General features: G+C 44.5%; 1 protein-coding gene across 1 annotated transcript in view; it reads right to left on the reverse strand.

The window, feature by feature from the left end:
• LY75 (lymphocyte antigen 75) overlaps positions 1-22,366 on the reverse strand; it is a 397,255-nt gene that overhangs the window by 272,267 nt on the left and 102,622 nt on the right. Inside the window, exon 5 of the mRNA XM_029605582.1 lies at positions 11,359-11,469. Coding sequence (XP_029461442.1) covers positions 11,359-11,469 — 111 coding nt within the window. The remainder of the gene's footprint in view (positions 1-11,358; positions 11,470-22,366) is intronic.

Genomic DNA, 22,366 nt, shown 5'->3' on the forward strand with positions numbered 1-22,366 from the left:
AAGGGACTGAGAAGTGTACCATGATGTGTACCTTTTCCATTTGTATGAGTAAGACTTTCTTGTGGAAGGCTTTCGTGAAGCTATCAGGACCCGAGAAACGGAATCTGAAAGGTTAAATGGTTGAAGGACTAACCTTTCAACATCCATGCCGTCAGGGACAAGGCTTGGAGGTTGGGATGGAGGAGGCATCCGTCGTTTTGAGTGAGCAGATGCGGGTCCTTTCCCAGAGGAATGTGCCTGCGGATGGAGAGATCCTGGAGTATTGGAAACCATACTTGGCGTGGCCAGTAAGGTGCTATCAGGATCATGGTTCCTCCGTCCTGGCGTAGCTTCACGAGAGTCTTTGACACAAGAGGGAGTGGAGGGAATGCATAGAGCAGACCGGTTGTCCACTTGAGGGGAGAATGCATCTTTCGGCCAAGAGTGCTGGCTCCGAATGAGAGAGCAGTAAACGTCCACTTTGTGGTTCTGAGGGACGCAAAGAGGTCTATGCGGGGAGAACCCCACTTGTGAAACAGAGAGGGTCGCTACCAGAGGATCGAGTGACCACTCGTGTGGTTGGAAGACACGGCTCAGCTGGTCTGCCAATACATTGTCTACTCCCGGCAGGTAAGTGGCCCTGAGGTACATGTAGTGGGAGAGGGCTTCCGCCCAGATCTGCGCAGCTTCCTGACACAGAAGGAAGGAGCCTGTGCCTCCCTGCTTGTTTATGTACCACATGGCCACTTGGTTGTCCGTCTGGATTAAGATTATCTGATGAAATAGATGATCTTTGAAAGTTCGGAGGGCATAGCGGATTGCTCGAAGTTCCAGGAAATTGATCTGGTGATCGGCTTCCTCTTTGGACCATAACCCTTGGGTTTGAAAGTCGTCCACATGGGCTCCCCAACCGATGTGAGAAGCGTCGGTGGTTAGGATTACTTGCGGATCCGGTGGAAGAAAAGGTAAGCCCTGAAGGAGGTTGACCTGAGTCGTCCACCAGGTTAAGGATAGGCGCAGCGCTTGTGTGACTGTGACTATGGAGGACAGAGGCTGAAAAGCTTGAATCCATTGGTGTCGTAGAGTCCATTGTGTTACTCTCATGGCTAGTCGGGTCATGGGAGTGACTTGAACCGAGGATGCCATGTGCCCTAGGAGAATGAGGAACTGGCGAGCCGTGGCAGTGTTCTGAGACTGGAGCTGGCGAGCCAGGGACATTAGGGTGTGGACCCTCTGAAGAGGAAGGTAAGCCTTTGCCTGTAAGGTGTCCAAGTCTGCCCCAATGAAGGATAAGGTTTGAGACGGGACTAAGCAAGATTTCTCGTAATTGACAAGAAACCCTAAGGAAAGGAGTGTTTGAATTGTCAATTTTAGGGAGGATTGAGCTATCTGTTGGGTGGAGGCCCTGATTAGCCAATCGTCCAGGTAGGGGTAGACGTGGACACCTTCCTTCCTTAGGAATGCTGCTACCACTACGAGACATTTGGTAAAGACTCGTGGGGCAGAAGCCAGACCGAAAGGTAGGACACGGTATTGATAATGGTCGTGGCCTACTAGAAACCGCAGATATTTGCGATGGGATTGTGTGATCGCAATGTGGGTATAAATGTCCTTGAGGTCGAGAGAGCACAGCCAATCCCCTCTTTGTAGCAGAGGGAGCAGCGCGCCTAGGGTTACCATTTTGAACTTCTCTTTTTGAAGGTATTTGTTGAGGGCTCGAAGGTCCAAAATGGGACGTAGTCCCCCTGATTTCTTTGGTATTAGGAAGTATCTGGAATAGAATCCCTTGCCTCGTTGAGAGGGAGGAACGGGTTCTATAGCATTTGATTGCAGAAGAAGAGATACTTCCTGTTGTAATTGAGCCAAATGGGTGGATAGACTCCACGCTTGAAGAGGCGGGGAGTCTGCCGGAAGAGTTATGAAGTTGAGGTGGTAACCCTGTGCGATAATTGTTAGCACCCACTGATCTGAGGTGATCTGCAACCAAGGTTGTAGAAAATGGTACAGTCGACCTCCTACAGGAATGTCTGGAAGAGGGGTTTGGCATGTGTTCCCTACAGGGGAGTCAAAGGCCAGCCGCAGGCCCAGGAGGAGGGGCTACAGTAGGCCTTTGTTTCCTAGGCTGACGCGGCTGAGGCCTAGTAGAGGATCGAGCTGGACGAGGCCTGGCCGATGGAGGGTAGTAACGGCGTGGCCGAAAGAACGACTTCTTAGAGTCCTTCTTAAGTGGTTGTTTGGAGGAAACCTCAGACGGAACAGAAGAAAGTTGTTTTAACGTCTCGTGGTGATCTTTTAATTCAGCTACAATTTGCTGAATTTGTTCTCCAAACAAATTGTCCCCTAAGCAGGGTAAATCCGCTAAACGATCCTGGACCTCTGGGCGAAGGTTGGATGACTTTAACCAAGCCCAACGTCTGGCCGAAATGGCAGTAGCTGAAACCTTTGTGGAGGCATCAAAGATGTCATAAGCCGTTCTGATCTCGTGCTTCCCTGCTTCAAACCCTTTGTTAAGAAGGGCCTGAAGCTGTGGCTGGTATTGGTCAGGTAATGTGTCAGCAAAATCTTGCATCTGTTTAAGGATGGCTCTGTTATATTGCGTCAGGTAGAGTTGATATGAGGCTATGCGAGAAATCAGCATAGCTCCATGGTACACTTTTCGTCCCACACTGTCCAGGAATTTATTGTCCTTGACCGGCGGAGTGGAGGAGTGTGGCTTTAGACGCTTGGCCTTTCTTTGTGCGGACTCAACCACAACAGAGCGATGATCCAGTTGAGGCTTTTGAAAGCCTGGTGCTGACTGGACGAGGTATGTGGAGTCAGCCTTCTTGTTAACTGGTGATACAAATGAAGGAGATTCCCAGTTTTTCTTTAAGAGATCGAGAAACACCTGGTGAATGGGGATGGAAGCGATGATTTTTGGAGCGTCCAAAAATTGAAGCAGTTCCATCATCTGGTGTCTGTCATCGGTCTCAGATTGCAGCTGAAAAGGTACAATTTCGGACATCTCCTTTACAAATTAATAAAGGAGAGATCCTCTGGAGGAGATCTTTTTCTACTCTCTGTAGGAGAAGGTGGTGATGGGTAAATCTGTGTCAGAAGATGTATCATCACCCCAGGTATCATAGGGATCACTTGGGGGTTGAAGCCCCGATGGACCTGGTTGAGGATCCGAAGGCATCGAAGGAAACCTTGGAGGAACCGGTGGTACAATCGGTACTGGGAACGGCATCGAGGGTTTCGGTGCTGCCGATGGAGTCGGTGCCGGTCTTGGAACCGATGGAGCCAAGGATAAATCGGTGGAGATATACGAGAAGGCACCGATGGGACCACCCCGGAAGGGGGAATCAGGAACGGTGTTTCTCCCGCCGATGAAAATCCAGTTGGAGACGATGGCGCTGTCGGTGCTACTGGAATCATCGATGGAAGAGCATGTACAAGTGCCTCCATACGTTGTAGTAGCGGTGCCAGCGCTTCCACCAAAGGTTCGGTGGTCGGTTCCTTCCTCGGTGGCGGAGTCGGTGCCGGGGTCGATGCCGGTGGCGGTGCCGGAATCGGTGCCGGAGACGGTGCCAATGGAGGTTGGAATCTTTGCATCGCTTTCTCGATGGCCTCCTGGACCAGCCGGTCCAGTTCAGCCCGGAGACCAGGGGTAACAATACCCGGCTCGACGGTAGAGGGAGGCCTGAGGCAGAGCCGGAGGGACCACCGTAACCGGTGGGATCACGGCTCCCACACCCCGAGAGGGTGAGGGTTTCCTCGATGCCTGCGAACGAGACGTGGACGGTGCCAAGTCTGATCGAGGCCTCTTAGTCGGTGGTTCGGCCTGTTCAGAGGTCGATGACTGTGGATCCTCGACAGGCCCAGACTTGTGCCGTCGATGGCGATGCTTGTCCTTCCGGTCTCCTCCTCGCCCATCCGGGGAGGGGACAGGAGTCGACGGCCGAGAAGTCATCGATGGTGGACGGTCCACGGAGGGTTGACGATGGTGGTGCAATTTCGACGGTGCCGGCTCCCATGACGTCGATGCTATCGATGGCGTTGGGGGTGGGTGCATGGAAGAGGAGCCCCATCTTCTCCATCCTGGCCTTTGCGACCCTTAGGTGTCATTAGGGCACATTTGGTGCAAGTCAGGACATCATGCTCACTACCCAAACACAAAACACAAACCCTATGGGGGTCTGTGGATTGACATAGGTCCGGGTACAATCCGGACATCGACGGAACCCCGTCGCCATGGCTTAAGGCCAAATTTAGTCGCGGGCTCGGTAAGTGCCAACAGGCCTCGAGGGCCAAATTCGACGGTAGTCGAGTAAAAAAGGCAAAAAACTTACCGGTTTCCGCGAAGGTGACAAAAATTTGTTGAAGGGAGACCCCTGAGGGGCAAATTTTCTTTGGAAAGAAAAGTACCCGAATTCCTGTCAGGAACGTGGTAAGGGAGCTCCTTTCACCGCGTGGCAACTGCTGCGCGGAAAAAAGAAGACTGAAGGGAGACCCCTGCTGGCTGCAGGGTCAGTGCCTTGCTGGGCATGCCCAGTAGGGGCCAGTCAAAGTTCTGTTTAAACTTTGACAGAAGTTTTCCGTGGTGGGCTCCATCCTCGATGTCACCCATTTTGTGAGGACAACCATCCTGCTTGTCCTGTGAGAACTGCTTTTTCGATTAATTTGGCGAGAAAAGATAAGTTGGAAATTGGTCAGTAGTTGTTGAGTTCAGATGGTTTTAGATTCTTTTTTTTCAGGATGGGTTTAATTGTGGCTACTTTGAGGATGTCAGGTAGAGTTCCTTCTTCCAGTGACTTGTTGATGATGTTTGATATTGTTGGTGAAATGGTTTGTGCAATTTCTTTTAGGGTATGAGTTGGTATTGTGTCAAGATCGTGGTTGGCAGGTTTTAGGGTTTGATTAGATTTTCTACATCAGTGCAGGAGATGTGATCAAAGGTAGACCAAGGTGCTGAGTCTTTACTGTGTGGCATGATTTTTGTTTGTGGTAGGATATTGAAGTTCTCCTGTAAATTTTGCAGATTTTTTGTTTGAAGAAGTTGGCTAGTTCCTGGCTTAAGTTGGTGTTTGTGAGAGCTGCGGTTGGTTTATTATCAGAGATTAGTTTGCTAGCGATGTCAAATAGTGTTTTAGGGTTGTGGGAAAATTTTTGAATTTTTTTTTACTATAGTACTCTAGCTTGGTTTTGTTTAATATGTTTTTGTTGGTTTTCCACTTGGTTTTGTTTAATATTTGAGAAAGATCTAAACTTAAGTTGACCCCCAAATATCTTATTGGACCAGGCGTCCACCTGAATGGAAATTCTCGCTTACCCACCCACAAAAGTCTGTCATTGAAATGTACTGGTAGAATCTCAGACTTGTCGGGGTTGATCTTAAATCCCGATACCCTGCCATATTATTCTATCATAGACATCACCCGTGGCAGAGAAACCATGGGTATGGAGAGAGAAAGAATAACATCATCAGCATAAAGAGTGATCTTATGCTGTTGCCCTTCATATCGTAGCCCATGTACCTCCTCAGCTCTTTGAATCGCCTCCGCTAGTGGTTCTAGGCTGATGGCAAAAAGAAGTGGGGTTAGCGGGCAGGCCTGTCTAGTACCCCGCCGTATCGGGAAGGGCGCTGTATAACTATGATCTATTTTTATACACACAAGGGGATCACTATATAGTGCCTGTATCCAAACGGCAAATGAGCCTCCAAGACCCATTTTGCCCAAAACTGCAAATAAATAGGGCCAGGAGACCCTATCAAACGCTTTCTCGGCGTCCAGCATCAAACACTGTGGGAGTGCACCGAGTTAGCAATATATATTAAATCGATTAATTTCCTTATATTATCTGATGTGGCTCTTCCAGGCATAAAGCCAGCTTGGTCAGCGTGTATGAGTTGCCCTATTAAGCCTCGTAACCGAAGCACCAAAACTTTGGCCAAAATTTTCAAATCAGTATTGATGAGGGAAATAGGCCTATATGAGGCACAACTGGGTATGATAGTGATACCCGTGACATTCCCATACGGGAGGAGTGGGGCCCCCTCTTGTAGCTTATTAAACATAGCTGCTAAGGGACCCGTAGTTGGGTTCTATATTTTTTGTAAAAGAGGGGTGTGAACCCATCCAGTCTGGGGAATTTTCCAGATTTTAAGTCCTTAATTGCCCAATCAACTTCAAAGGGGGAGATAGGTTTTCCCATGCAGGCCTGGTCAGTTGGGGATAACTCTGGCAGGGGGATAGTTGCTAAAAAGGCAGAAATGTCCTCATCGGATGGGGTCATCCCCAGCCAATATAACTCCTCATAATACTCCTGAAATCTTGTCCTTATCTCTGGCTGTTGTAAAAGCATTGTGCCTGTCTTATGTTTAGTGCGATAAACCAACTCTATTATTCTTTTTTTCTGGAGCTGTCTGGCTAGAAGCCGACTGTTTTTGTCCCCAAATTCAAGGTATCTCTGCTTAAGAAGAGCCAGGGAGAAAGCTATTTCGGCCGCATCTAACGCCACAAGTGCTTCTCTTTTTTGGGCTACTATTCTAATGGGAAAGGACCCTGGGTGTTTATGTCTCCATTCCAGATATCGCAATTTCCGCATTAAGGTTGCCCTTCGAGCCCTTTTTTGTTTTTTATGATAGGTGGCTATGCTGATAAGATGTCCCCTTAAAACCGCTTTCATTCCCTCCCAGATAGAGATGGATGAGACCTCATCTACACTTTTTATAGAAAAATATTCCTCTATCACCTCTGCTATTCGGTCCTGCATGTGAGGCTCCTTCAGAAGGGAATCATTTAATCTCCAAAATTTCCGCCCAGTATCCCAAGGCTGCATTGACAACAACCAGCAAATAAGAGCATGGTCCGACCATGTGATTGGTTCTATGTCCGCCTGAGATGTCTCCCCCACTAAGTCCTTGGAAATGAGAAAGTAGTCAAATCTGGTATAAGAGTTGTGGGGGTGCGAATAGAAAGAATAGTTCCTACTATAGGGAAAAAGGAGCTGCCAAATATCTACCACTTGATAAGTGGCCATGAAACATTTCAGGGCTCTTCTCACCCTCCCAGTCTCTTGAGAAGATCGCGCAGAGGTGTCTAGGTCAGGTGACAAAGCCACATTAAAGTCTCCTGCTGTGACAAGGTTATGCCCAGGGAAATGGGCCAATTGTTGGGCCACCTCTCCCAGCGTCTCAGTTTGCAGTGATGGCCAACAATAAACATTCACCAATACCATTTGTCTATTGTGTATAGTGACCCTTAGGATAAGGAAACGACCCTGGGGGTTGCAATAATTATCGTGGACTTGTACCGCCAAAGTATGCGCAAAGAGGATTCCCACCCCACTATTCCGCCTTTGGATCGTAGCAGGGGCATAAAATTGAAGTGGATAATGCCAGGTTGTCATTATGTGTTCATCTCGACAACGTAGATGGGTTTCCTGTACAAATGCTATTGCTGCGGATAGTCTTGTAAGCTCTTTTATAAGCAACTGTCTTTTAAATGGAGAGTTCAGGCCTTTAACATTTAACGAAATACATTGAAGATCAACCATTAGGATATCCATAGCCTGCTCTCATGTTGCCCCATAATGTATACATATTGCTGAGGTCACTCTCTATGCCCCATCTTATGTATGCCCTCCCCTGTCACATCCAGCATCTGAAATGGGTCCCCTTATTGTGCAGAAACCACACAGACAGCATTGCAATCCCCACTCCCCACCCCTTCTCTCCCGCTGCCCTCCCACCCCCTACCGTCGTGTCAAACCACTCACCATAACGGTGAGCCCCTAACCTCGGGGGGTAGCCCTACTTCCTCCCCCGCAGCCCCTCTGATCACACCCACAAGCCCATTTTTATCTAGATGGCTAAATCCTCATGCCAAGTGCTCTCAATCCCTCCCCCATTTCCCAAGTAGTGATTACATAGCATAAGATTATTGAACTTTGAGAACTACGGGTCTTATAAACAAACCCACAGAGAACTATAAAAACCAGTGAAAAACCTGAAAATCTGATTGATGCCTATCAGCAGCACCCTTCTAGAAGTTTAAATTTCTGTCCAGGCCCAGCGGCATATCACCGAAGTTGTGTACCAGAACACAGAGGATAGACGACCACGTGGCCGCCCGTCTCCATCAGACATCCGGGGCTGCAGTCTTCAAGATGGTGCTCCCAGGTCAGCGTTGTTGGGGCCTGCAGTGTTTCTGGTAAGGCATCGGCCGCCCTTTCCCACCCGCTGCCATTGGGGTTGATTTAAAGCAGTATTTTTCAGTGGTGGTTTGTCCATTTTCAATATGTCAACACCCGCAGCCTGCAGTATAGGGAGCGCCTCCACCACCAATTTAACTTGTGACTTTGAGCCATTTAAGGTAAAAGCTAGGCCCCAGGGAAAGACCCAGCGATACCAGATACCCTCACTCCGAAGCAGCGCAGTCAGGGGTTGTACCTCTCTCCGGCGGCGCAGCATAGCCGGGGCCAGATCGCTATACAGCTGCAGCACGTGTCCTTCCCAACTAAAGGGGGACACCCGACGGGCACAACGCAATAGATCTTTAATGAGATAGCTATGGAGGCATGCGATTATATCCTTAGGGGAGTTGCGCGGAGCAGTCCCCAGGGCACAATGGGCCCTCTCCACTACCACTTCGGTGCGCTGTGATGCCCCTCCCACCTCCGGGTCTGATGCCAAAATTGCTGTACAAATTTTCCAGGTGACCTCCATTGCATTATTGTAGTCTGGGAGCTCCGGTAAGCTCTGATCCTAATATTCGATCTTCGAGACCGATTCTTGAGATCTTCTATCTTAAATAGCATTTCTTCCTGCTGGCGTTGTAGGTCGGCTACATCGGTGGAGATCGCCGCAACTCTCAGGACCTGTCTTCGCACAATCCCCTCCGCATCTTCCATGTGGTGACCTAAATCTCTTATTTCCTGGCGGAGGCCTTCCATATTTGCTTTTACATCTTCTTTCAAGGAGCGTATATCGCATTTTATTTCCGTGAACCATTTATCAAAGTCCTGTTTGGTGAGTGTATCCATGGTAGAATTGCGAGCCTGCATAGCTAATGTATTTGGATCCAACTGCTCCTCGTCTTTAGGCCCGGCTGATTCCCTGCCCAGGGCCGCAAAGCAGGATCCGGCAGCATCGAAATAATATTGGGCTAGATCAACCAGTTTTTTTTTTTGCTGGCCATGACCACACACTTTTTATGCTTCGAATGCAGTGGTTCTCAGATTAAAGAGCTGAGGTAGCTGGGGTAAATGCATCAAGATTCCTGCAGAGGAGAAGGAGAAACTGGGCTAGACGTCCATGTTTGCTGACGTAATTTCCTCCCCCAGAAACTGTTTTTGTCTCCACCACTTCCACCATCCTCTGTAAAGAAATATTTTCTAAGATTACTTCTGAGTCTACCCCATTTCAACCTCATTTCATGACCCCTTGTTCTAGAGCCTCCTTTCCATTGCACCTCCTGTGCATAGAAACCTTTGAGATATTTGAATGTATATCATATCTTCCCTATCTCGCCTTTCTTCTAGGGCAGGGGCGGGCAAGTCCGGTCCTCGAGGGCTGCAAACCAGTCGGGTTTTCAGGATACCCCTAATGAATATGCATGAAATAGATTTGCATACAACTGAGGCAGTGTGTATGCAGGTCTCTCTCATGCATATTCATTAAGGATATCCTGAAAACCCGACTGGTTTGCAGCCCTCGAGGACCGGAATTGCCCACCCCTGTTCTAGGGTATATATTTAGATCTTTAAGTCTACCCACATATGCTTTAGAACGAAGACCACGGACCATTTTTGTAGCCACACTCTGGACAGACTCCATCTTGTTTATATCCTTTTGAAGGTGCGGTCTCCAGAATTGTACACAGAATTCCAAGTGAGGTATCACTAGGGACCTATACAGGGGCAATATCACCTCCCTTTTTCGGCTGACCAGCCCTCTCCCTATGCAGTCAAGCATCTTTCTGGCTTTTACCATCACTTTACCTGTTTGGCTACCTTAAGATCATCTGATACAATTACCTACAGACCCCCCCATCTTCCTTCATGCTTAGAAGAATTTCACCTCCAATACAGTACCTTTCCCTTGGGTTTTTGCATCCTAAATTTATTTATTTATTTAAGATGACTTGATCCATTCAGTCTGCCCAGTTACTCTTGTCCTTACAGCCAAGAATATATCCCAGAGTGGCTCCTCCTATAGGATACCACTTCCTATCCAGTAGTTTTTGTCTTTTTTTGTCTCGAGACATCCCAGTTTGTCTGCTTTTGCATCAAGATGACAAAATCAATGGAGATTGCCTAACCTAAAGAGGATAAATGTTTATTTGTGGGAAAGGAATACAAGCAGGAATAGCAAGGATTCCTACTTTTAAAAAAGACAAAAAAAGGTGCATTATACAAGTTGGCTATATAATCCAACGGCCATACTGTAAATTGTTGTGCAAGAGATGTTTTGATTCCCAGACTAAACATCTGCTTGCTGGACTGGCAAACTCTGGAAATGCTGCATAGGCTGTGCTGATAACCCACAGGGGAAGGGGCATTCAGCCGTCATGTAATAGTGACTTTTGGGTGGGATTCAGGGTACACAATTTTTTCAAAGAGATTCATGGGCTGTGATTTGATACAGTTTGCACATGTATTGGACTCTGGCCAAGGACAGTCCCTGTGATGGATAAGCTAGACAGCAAACATTGGGGTTAAAAATAGGGGAAAAAGATCCTTGGATAGTTGCAAATGAAAGCTCATGACACCATGGCCCCAGCAGATGCTGTTAAAATGATGGGGTTGAATCCAACGAGAAGATAAGATCTCCGCTGAGTGCTCCTACTGCCACCCATTCCATAGCAAGTCCCTTATCAATATCAGGGAAGTAGGTTTAGGGTTGTTTTAGATTTTGAGAGAGAAGATAGGCCTCTCTGTAATATGGATAGGGTCTGGGTGAGTGGTTTATTGGTAATGAAGACAGCTAAGAGTTTGAGTTCAGTATATCATCGCTATGATCAATGTTAGATATAGGCACAGAACCAGCTATGTTTTGTTTGTATTTTGGTATGTTCTTGTTTTTCATTTTTAAAATGTTTTTATGCTGTGTTGAGGATATGCTTCATCTATTTTGTACACTGCTTTGGCATTTATAAAGGTGGTTTATAAATAAATAAGTTATATGTTTGACTGAACTGGAAACCAGATAAGTAGAAGGAAACTGCCAAAAGAAAAATAAAGCTTGAATTTTTATCTCCGTACATAGAAAAACATGTGCACATATACATGGTAGCATATACATAAATGAGGTTGAATTATCACAGTTTGTGAGAAATTGTACCAATTGTCAAAGCTTCAACTATAGTTTCATCTTCTTACACAAATAAATGTTACCTTGGCTCCAGATGAGAAAATTTAAGGGCATGTTATCCGACCACTGCCATCCCCCAGAGATATCCAATTGATTTAATCCAATCCACACTTTGTCAGGGATACCCTCTCTTGCTGTACATAACAAGGAAAAAAGCAAACAAAAAATTAAACTAAAATAAGGAAAACAGACACACAGCCTGTCTTTTATCAGTTTTAATACACACTCGTGGGTTAGGCTTAAAAATCAGTGACACCTTAGTAGCATTTCATCCTAGTTGCCTGACCCTCTTTTACACCAAAATGCATCCTATTAAATTATAGTAATTTGTGTTCTTTCCAAGAGACAAAGTTCATAAAAAGCTACGCTACCTAAATTTCTAGGTTAGCTCAATGTGCATGCTACTTGCTGACCCTCCTGACCTTAATTGAAAGGAAAACAGATAAGAATGCCCTGGGAAGTACTTTGGGGCCAATGCAATTCAGTGTGCTCAGCCGAACGCACTGTTTAATCCGTGGTTGGACGTGGGTTTTGGACGTGCATCCACAACCCCTTATTCTATAAGGGGATTAGTGCGTCCAAAACGCACATCCAGTCCCCCCGCGAAACTAATAGCGCTCATCACATGCAAATACATGTTGATGAGGCTATTAGCTATTATCTCCAGATTGAAAATAAAAGTGTGTGCCCGACCCACACATTTTAAGCTCAGAAATTAACACCAGCCCAAAAAAGTGTACAGAAAAGCAGAAAACACTGCTTTTCTGTACTTCCTCCGACTTAATATTGCTGCAATATTAAGTCAGAGAAATCAAAAGGACCACAAGATTAAAAAAAAAAAAAGTGTGCCAATGGTCAGGTTAGGAAAAGGAATAAACAATTAACCAGTGTCCGTTTTCCTAACCCACTGGCAGCCACCACTTCTGGGTGCACGGTGGTGCAAGGGGCAACACCTCATTTAAATATTCAATCGTGGGCCCAGGGGAGGTGGCTGGATGGTGTTAGGAAAGTGGCTGCTCAACACTGAGCATCCATTTTACGCATAGATTTACTGCATTGACCCCTTTCTGTGCGCAAATCTCCAAGCTTGACAAAATAATCATTAAAAAGGTCTCTCTCTTGAACAGGATTTAACATTATACATTCAATAGTGTCCATATCAATTTTGTCAAATTTTTGGTTTGCATTTGAGAATTAACTTACAGAATGCTAATAGAAAAAGGTATCAATTTAGGATTCCAGGTCATTGTGCAAATGGAAACAGAGTCCAAAGCAAAGCTTTTTAGACTATTTCATGTGCTTGTTGGAAGGATTTATGTACCAACCTCTGTGCCTCCCAGAAAAAAAAAAAACCAAACAAACAATGAAACAATCAGACAATTGAGCCTGTTTTAGCACAATTCCCTTCTGTATAAGCAGAGCTTTTTTTTTTTTTTTTTTAAACTAGTAAGAATTTCTCATTAGAAACTACCAAATAGGTCATTATTCAAAATGGTCTATTCAGTCTGCCCAGCAAGTTACTTAGGGTAATAACTGCTGCTGCGTGCAGGTTACCCCCATGCCTCTGTGCAAATACTCATGCAGAAATGTAATCTCTGGGTTTAACAGAGGTTACTCCATTTCTTCATTTCCATTCTCTAGTCACTAGGGATCCTCTGTGTTTATCCCACACCGTTTTGAATTCCATTACATTTTGTGTCTTCACCACCTCTTCCAGAAGAACATTTCATGCATCTACGACCCTCTCCGTGAAGAAGTATTTCCTGACATTGTTCCTGAATCTTCCCCCTTAGAGTTTCATATTATGGCCCCTAGCTTTACAATTTCCTTTCTATCGGAAAAGATTTGATTTTTATGCATCATTAATTCTTTTCAGGTATTTGAATCATACCTCCCTTGTATCTCTATTTAGGTTCTCCTGTCTCCTCTCATAAGTCTTCCAGTGCAGACCTCATACCACTTCAGTTCTCTTTCTCTGGACCCCTTCTATCTTGTCCTTATCCTTTTTGAGATATGGTCTCCAGAACTGAACACAATATTCCAGATGAAGCCTCTGCAATAACCTATATAGGGGCATTATCACCTCCTTTTTCCTGGATAAAACACTTTCTGCAGCCCAGCATCCCTCTGACCTTAGCTACCGGCTTGCCACATTGTTTAATTACCTTCAGATCATCTGCCATTATCACCCTGAGGCAGAGAGACCATAAAGTCATGCATATCAATCTTTTGCCCCCCCCCCTCCCACCCCCCATCGTGTACAGCTCCTTTAGATTGACAATCCAAATGCATGACTTTGTATTTTTTGGCATTGAATCCCATTTGCCAAACTTTCAACCACCACTTGAACTTTCTTAGATAGCTTTCCATTTGCTTTATTCCTTCAGGCATCCAACTATGTTGCAGATCTTGGTGTCATTTGCAAAAAGACAAACTTTACCTTCTAATCCCTCCGCAATATCAATCACAATGATACTGAAAAGAACTAGTCCCAGAACTGATCCTTGAACTCCATTTATCACTCTTCTCTCTTCAGAGTAGGCTCCATTTACCACTATTTGCTGATATCTGTCACACAGCCAATTTGTAATAGGGATGTGAATCGTTTATCTGACGATTAAAAATATCGTCCGATATTTTCAATATCGTCAGATATCGGGGGGTCCCCGATAGCGATAGGAAACTCCACGATTAATTTAGTGGGTTTTCTTATTGTTATGGGGGGGGGGCGGGAAGAAAGGACACAACCTAAAAACACAACCTGACCCTTTAAAATGAGTTTGCTAGTATCCCCCCACCCTCCGGACCCCCCAAAATTTTTAAATACCTGGTGGTCCAGCGGGGGTCCCGGGAGCATTCTCCCGCGCTCGGGCTGTCGGCTGCCACTAATCAAAATGGTACCGATGGCCCTTTGCTCTTACCGTGTGACATGGGTTATCGGTGCCATTGGTCGGCCCCTGTCACATGGTAGGTGCACTGGATGGCCCACGCCATTTTTAAAGATGGCGCCGGCCGACCATTGCCCCTACCATGTGACAGGGACCGGCCAATGGCATGGATACCCTGTCACATGCTAAGGGCAAAGGGCCATCGGCGCCATTTTGTTTACTGGCAGCCGATGGCCCGAGCGCGGGAGAATGCTCCCGGGACCCCCGCTGGACCACCAGGTATTTAAAAAAATTTTTGGGGGGGGTCCGGAGAGTGGGGGGATACTAACAAACTCATTTTAAAGAGTCAGCTGTATTTTTTGGTTATTGGCTCGGGCGCAGCCAATAAAAAAAACCAGATCGGACTGCAAGATAAAAATTTCATGATGTGAATCCGAACCGGAATCCGAACCGATACCGGTTCCGATTCACATCTCTAATTTGTAATCTACTCCATCACCTTGGGACCCACACCCAGGCTCATTTTATTCATGTCTCTTTATGCAGGACTGTATCAAAAGCCTTGCTGAAATCTAAGTTAATCACATCCCTAGTCATCCAATAAAAATATAAAATAAAAAAAAAATCAGATTCGCTTGACATGAACTTACTCTGATTACACCATGCTGCCTTGGATCCTGCAACCAATTGGATTGTAAATAGTTTGTTAACCTTTCCTTCAGCAGTCTCTACATTAATTTTCCCACCACTGAGGTAAGGCTAACCAATCTGTAGTTTCGAGCTTCCGCCCTTCTACCACTTCTGAGAAGCAGGACCTCAACTGCCCTTCCCCAGTTTGGCAGCACTACTCCAGTCTCCAAGGATCAATAATTGAACAGGTCCTTTAGGATACATCCCTTAGTATCCTGGGATGTATCCCATTCAGGCCAATGGCATTGTCCCACTTTCAGTTTTGCTAGTTCCACCCACTCATCTGTAAAAGGGGTTGTTATCCACTTTACTTACATCTTAAGTAATTATATCAATACTATCAACTCAATCTTCTATCATATTCTGAACCATGCAAATAATGGTAATTTTCTTAAAAAAAAGAAAAAAAAAAGAAAAAAAAGATACCAGATTAGGTCCAGGAGTGGCAATGGAAAAAAAGAAAGCTCTCAAAGGTTCCAAACTCAGCAACCTGACAGAAAAATCACCAATGCATGCAAAGCCAGATTTACTTACCAGCTTTTTCCATATTATAATATCAGACAGTAGAAATAACTTGGAGGCAAACATAAGGTCCCTCCTTCTATAGGGATTTATCATACACAAACCCAGAATAGAACAATACATTATTTTAATTCTGTGACAAACTAGACAAACAGCAGAACACTAAGCTATTTGATAAATCAAACTACAAAGGCAGGTGAAGTAGTAATGATGGCACAAACAGAAAAACCTCTTCACTAAACAATTCAAATAACCAGTGCTTAGATAAAATTAAACAATTCCTTCACAAGAAAAGGAGGAAAAGAATTGATACATGACCTGCCATTACTGACAAGCAGTTAGAACACACATTTTTGCAATCATTGGTCATAAAAACCTCCCAATCTTCCAGTCTCACAAGATCCTCCTACAATTCATCACAATCCGCTTGAGATTTAACTACTCTGCATAATTTTGTGTCATCCGCAAGTTTGATCATCTCACTCATTGTACCCTTTTCCAGATCATTTATAAATATATTAAAAAGCACCGGTCCAAGTACAGATCCCTGAGGCACTCCACTGTTTACCTTTTTCCACTGTGAAAACAGACCATTTAATCCTACCCTGTTTCCTGTCTTTTAACCAATTTGCAATCCACAAAAGGATTTAGTAGTTCAAAGGGAAAAGTTTTTCTTCTTTGATGCCTTGGTAGAGGAAAGGAGCTTGTTACCTGATTTAATTGTATTAGGGCCTGAGCTCTGTACATAGGTTAGCAAAACTAAGAAAATCTGCCATTCTTGAGGGAGCTGAGCTACAAATAGGTAATTTTTTCTGGCTTGAAGTCAACTGCTGAAACATTTTGAAGGGGAATATTTTTTCTTAATTGCTTTTGTTCTTTTTATTTTTGAAAAAAAAAAAAGGGATATTTTACATTCCTTTCTTGGGTATTTTTACTGCCTTGGTTTAAAAAGAGTAGAAGGAAAGGGACTCTCTCTCCCCACCCCTAACTTACCTTCTAACTTTATTCACTGACCTACTAATTAGGGGGTTGGACTACAGAGAATAACTTGACATTGGTTTATTTATTTATTTATTTATTTTTAATTTTTATATACCGGAATTCCTGTATGCAATACAAATCAATCCGGTTTACAAGTAACGAAAGGTTGCCCTAGTCTGGGAGGTTAGACTGGGGTTTTTTACATAGAACACTGAACAATAACAATCAACCATTGAACATAATTACAAGGAACAGTGAAAGTAACAATAGTATTTAACAAATAAATAATATTATTATAAAATTAACATTATTCGTGTTTTTAGCTGAGTGTGTGTGAGGTTGGCAGAGAATATACGGAAGTAATTTATATAAATTGAGTCATTTGTGGAATCAAAACACTTAAGTTCACTGGAAGCGTAATTAGAAATACCATAGTATACACTTCAGGTAATTTAGTTTTAATTGGTTTGTTCTTTAGTAGCTAAGGCAAGAGGACTCTTTATAGAACAAATTTAATAGATTGAAAAATATTTTATAAACTAAAAAATGATTTTGGGAAATTGTGTAATAACTGCACCTATTAATGATCTTAGACAAATATGGGCAAAATTATCCAAAATAATAATAAATAGAGAGTCTATTAGAGACCAGTAGGTAAACAGATTAAGATCATAGATTAACAAATTATTAGGCATCATTTAGAGAAAAGTACTGCTTGCTACCAGGAAGGGGAGGCATAGCAAGTGATTTAGGTCATTCTACATTCTAAATAGAACAAATGAAGTAAATTTCTTCTGAACTTAATTGGTAGCATCATATTTGATATTTGTGGTAATAATCTCTTCATACTTTCAAGCATCAAATAAGCAAGCAAATAGGACTACAAGCAGGGATTCTGAGGGTAGAGATGGAAGTTAGAACCCACAGGCTAGCTGATTTTACTTGCAGGACAGTTGAGAACCTACAGGACAGATACTAGAAGTTCCTAACAGCTGAAGAACGGCCAAGAAACACTATCACCAAAGCTGATATCTCTGTTACCACTTCTATTGCTGTCCAGACAGATGTCCTGATCCACCGTGAGGAACTGGTTCAGTGTGAAAGATGTCTGCAAACAGACTCCCTCAGGAAACAGATGGAAGAACTCAAAGAAGAGGTTGCAAAACTGAGAAGCATCTGGGGAAAATGAGGACTACATCAATGAAATGTTATCGAGGCGTCAAAGATGGAAAACTAAAGGAGAGGGGATGAAACTGGACCATGAGTTGGCAGCTGGACCCAGATTACTATAGTATTAAACCCTACACCATTTATTTATTTTGAAATTTGTATATTCCACCATAGTTCTAAAATTTTTGTTCAGTGCAGAATACAATATAATAGAGATGTGAATCGTGTGCCCGATCGTCTTAACGATCGGGTTCGGCTAGAGGGGGTAAAAAATCTGATCGTGGGTGATGTGAATCGGAATTGGTTCCGATTCACATCGTTATTTTTTTTAGTGAGGCCCGACCCTTTAAAATTAACCCCTTACCTTCCCCCACCCTCCCGAACCCCCCCAAAACTTTTTACGATTACCTGGTGGTCCAATGGGGGCGCGGGGACCGATCTCCCGCTCTCGGGCCATCGGCGCTATTTTGGCTGCCACTCAAAAATGGCGCCGATGGCCCGATAAAAAAAAAACCCACCCGACCCTTTAAAAATGACCCCTTAGCTTCCCCCACCCTCCCGAGCCCCCGAAAACATTTTAAAATTACCTGGTGGTCTAGTGGTGGTCCCGGGAGCGATCTCCCGTTCTCGGGCCGTCGGCTGCCACTCATAAAGATGGTGCCCATGGCCCTTTGCCCTTACCATATGACAGGGTATCCGTGCCATTGGCCGGCCCCTGTCACATGGTAGGAGCATTGGCTGGCCGGCGCCATCTTTAAAGATGGCCAGCGCCATGGGCGCCATCTTTATGAGTGGCAGCCGACGGCCTGAGAACGGGAGATCGCTCCCGGGACCACCACTAGACCACCAGGTAATTTTAAAATGTTTTGGGGGGCTCAGGAGGGTGGGGGAAGCTAAGGGGTCATTTTTAAAGGGTCGGGTGGGTTTTTTTTTTTATCGGGCCATCGGCGCCATTTTTGAGTGGCAGCCAAAATGGCGCCGATGGACCGAGAGCGGGAGATCGGTCTCCGTGCCCCCACTGGACCACCAGGTACTCGTAAAAGGCTTTGGGGGAGTTTGGGAGGGTGGGGGAAGGTAAGGGATTCATTTTATAGGGTCGGGTGGGTTTAGGGGCTTTTTTGGTGTGCCGGTTTTCCCCGCCCTCCCCCCTCCCCCGATTTACGATTTTTGACGATAAATCAGGGGAATTTCTATTGTATCGCGACTCTTAACGATTTTTGACGATTTAAAATATATCTGACAATTGTTTTAAATCGTCAAAAAACGATTCACATCCCTACAATATAACAAAGAGTTACAAACTATAAAAATACTCAATAAAAAACAAATTTAAAATACGAGTAGAAAACTTAGAAATTTAGTTAAATTACTCAGAATAATTTGTTAAAAGCTTCATAAAAAATAAAAAGACTTAAAAGCTTTCCTAAAATTCTTTACATCACTTTCTTCTCTCAGCTCGATTGATAACATATTCCATAATACAGTCACTGCATAGGAAAAAGCCCTGGATCTTGTCAACTCAAGTCTATATGCTTCTGTGGCTGATATTTGTAATAGCTTTTTATTATACGACTGTAAAGTACGTTCTGATATATACCATTGAAGCCTTTACTTCATTACACAGGGGAGCTCAGAGTACAATAGCTTGTGTTTTAACACTAGAAACCTAAATGTACACCGTCATTTTACCAGTAAATAATGGAGGTCTTTCAGACCCCATGTAACATGATCTCTCAGTTAGACCAATCAATACATGTGCGGCAGCATCTTGTACTAACTGCAACATGTATAGTAGGACCTCAGGAAGACCACTGCATAACCTGCCACAATAAGAGCTTGCAATACAATATGAAAAAAGTTCTGCTGGAATCATTAACCTTAACACGTTTAGCAATTTTAATTTATAAAATGCTAGTTTTGCTATATATTATACATACAGTTTCAAGGTCAGCTGTGAATCTAATAGTATACCCCCAACTATGAAATTTAAGCATGTAATGATGTCTTTAATATACTTATAGGTGAATTTAATACGTTCACTGGAAATTTATCAACCCTCAAGAGCTTGGTTTTAGAGATGTTCTGATTTCCCTTGAAGAACTGGTATGCAACCCTGGAAGGGGAGGAGGAGAAACCATAACAGGATGAGGAGGAACCGAAAAATTCAATTGCCAAAACTGTGGGCTCAACTGTGGGATTCCTCTGTGCCCCTTCTGAGGGGCACAGAGGAATCCATCTGTTGATCAGACATGTCCTGGGAAATGTACTGTCTGCCAGCTGCCAAAATCCAAGACATTACAAAGAGTGATGAAAATTCTCAAGCCTACGGACTACTATCCAGTGCTGCTCATCCATGTTGGCATGAATGATGCTGCTAGGAACCACACAGATCATATTGAAAGTGAATTATGGCTCTGGGAGAGAGGGTAAAGCAGATAGATGCAGAGGTGGTATTCACCTCCATCCTCCCAGTCAAGGATGAAGACCCAGTAGGGAAGTTCGCAATTTGGAGATAACTGAATGCTGCATAGATGGTGTCAATGAAAGCATTTTGGCTACCTGAACCATGGGATGATGTTTCAAGGACTGCTGAGCAGAGATGGGGGTCCATTTATTGAAGAAGCGGTGAGTGTCTTCCAACACAGACTGGAAAACCTATTAAACTAGGATTATCAGGAATGGGTGAACAAAGTCCTAAGTAAGTAAAACAAATACTTGCATAGAAATGGGAAAAAAAGAGGAGTATCTAGAAAGATATGTATATTAATGCCCATAGCATGGGAAATAAAGTCCCGGATCTGGAGACAGTCATGGAAGAAGCTGATTTAGATGTAGTGATTGTCCAGGAGCCGTGATACATGGAAAACCATGCCTGGCACATAGTTATACCAGACAGTTGAAAACTTCAGCACTCATCTCAGAAAGGTGTTAAGGTAGTGTGATTTGGTTTGATTAGTTACCAACATTTGTTAATCAAGAGAGCAGTGAGTTACTTTGACTGACTAACTGAAGTTAGACTGTTTGTATTTCCCAACCCTCCCACCCCTCACTCATCCTTTAATTTATAGGCAGGTGCCACTTTCACAAAAAAAAAAACCAAACACAAAAACCAAACAAAATCTTATTGAGAGTTTGACTATTCTCCTGTAGGCCGCTACCAGACATATAGTGAATTCACTAATACATTTAAAGGACGTTAATTAGACACATTCCTACTCCCATAGCAACCTAAAACTTAACTAGGAACTGAACAAATTTGAGATAATGGCAGCAGTCCAGCAGCAAGAGGGGGGCTTCCCAGTCTTTTGCATCGAGTGCCACATGTATGATTTTTTACCCGCCGGTGAGAAATTGTACATGTGCATGCGATGCAAAGAGCTCTTGTCTCTCAGAGAATGAGTCCGATCTCTGGAGGCTAGAGTGGCAGACTTGGAGGAGCTGAGGCAGACAGAGAGGTATATAGATGAGACCTTCAGGGACATAGTAGCCAAGTCCCAACTTCAGAATGGCAGCCCTCGTGCTGCCTTGGAAGAAGAAGGTCTCATGATCGGAGAGCATCAACCTGGTGCAGCAGGAAAGGATCCTGCAGCAAGGACCTGCTCTCCAGGTGGTGCATTCTCCTTTTGCACCAAGGATGTGTCTCCAAGGCCTCCTGCCAAGGAGGGAGGGTTAGGTCGGCCGTCATAGTTGGAGATTCGATTATTAGGAATGTAGAATGTAGTGAGGCCCGACCTCATGTTGGGCATGAGGATCGTCTGGTGTGAAGGTGACCGACCTCACGTGTCACCTAGATAGGATTTTAGACAGTACTGGCGAAGAGCCGGCTGTCGTGGTACATGTGGGTAATAACGACATAGGAATATGTGGGAGGGAGGTTCTGGAAGCCAAATTTAGGCTCTTAGGTAGAAAGCTTAAATCCAGAACCTCCAGGGTAGCATTCTCTGACATGCTCCCTGTTCCACGCGCAGGTCCCCAGAGACAGGCAGGGCTCCGGAGTGTCAATGCATGGATGAGACGATAGTGCAAAGAAGAGGGATTCAGTTTTTTAAGAAACTGAGCAACCTTTTGGGGAAGGGGGAGTCTCTTCCGAAGGGATGGGCTCCACCTTAACCAGGGTGGAACCAGACTGCTGGCGCTAACATTTAAAAAGGAGATAGAGCAGCTTTTAAACTAGAACAAAGGGGGAAAGCCGACAGTCGCTCAGCAGCGCATGGTTCGGAGGGAGGTATCTTCAAAGGATACTAATGATGCATTAGAATTAGGGCATCCCGACAGTGAGGTTCCAATAATAAGAAAAGTAGTCCAAATGCCTGTAACTAAAAACTCACCTGAGCTAAAAAATTCTAACTTATCCCTATCAATTAAAAAGCAGAATGAAAATACAAACAAAAACAAACTTTGAAATGTTTGTATGCTAATGCCAGAAGTCTAAGAAGTAAGATGGGAGAATTAGAATGTATAGCAGTGAATGATGACAGACTTAATTGGCATCTCAGAGACATGTGGAAGGAGGACAACCAATGGGACAGTGCTATACCAGAATACAAATTAAATCACAATGACAGAGATAAGCACCCAGGAGGTGGTGTGGCAATTTATGTCCGGGATGGCATAGAGTCCAACAGGATAAACATCCTGCATGAGACTAAGGGGTAGATTTTAAATACTTGCGCGATCGCGTACTTTTGTTCGTGCACCAGGCGCGAACAAAAGTACGCTGGATTTTATAAGATACGCGCGTAGCCGCGCGTATCTTATAAAATCCGGGGTCGGCGTGCGC

The sequence above is a fragment of the Rhinatrema bivittatum genome, chromosome 6 (assembly GCF_901001135.1).
Source record: "Rhinatrema bivittatum chromosome 6, aRhiBiv1.1, whole genome shotgun sequence".
NCBI lineage: Eukaryota > Metazoa > Chordata > Amphibia > Gymnophiona > Rhinatrematidae > Rhinatrema > Rhinatrema bivittatum.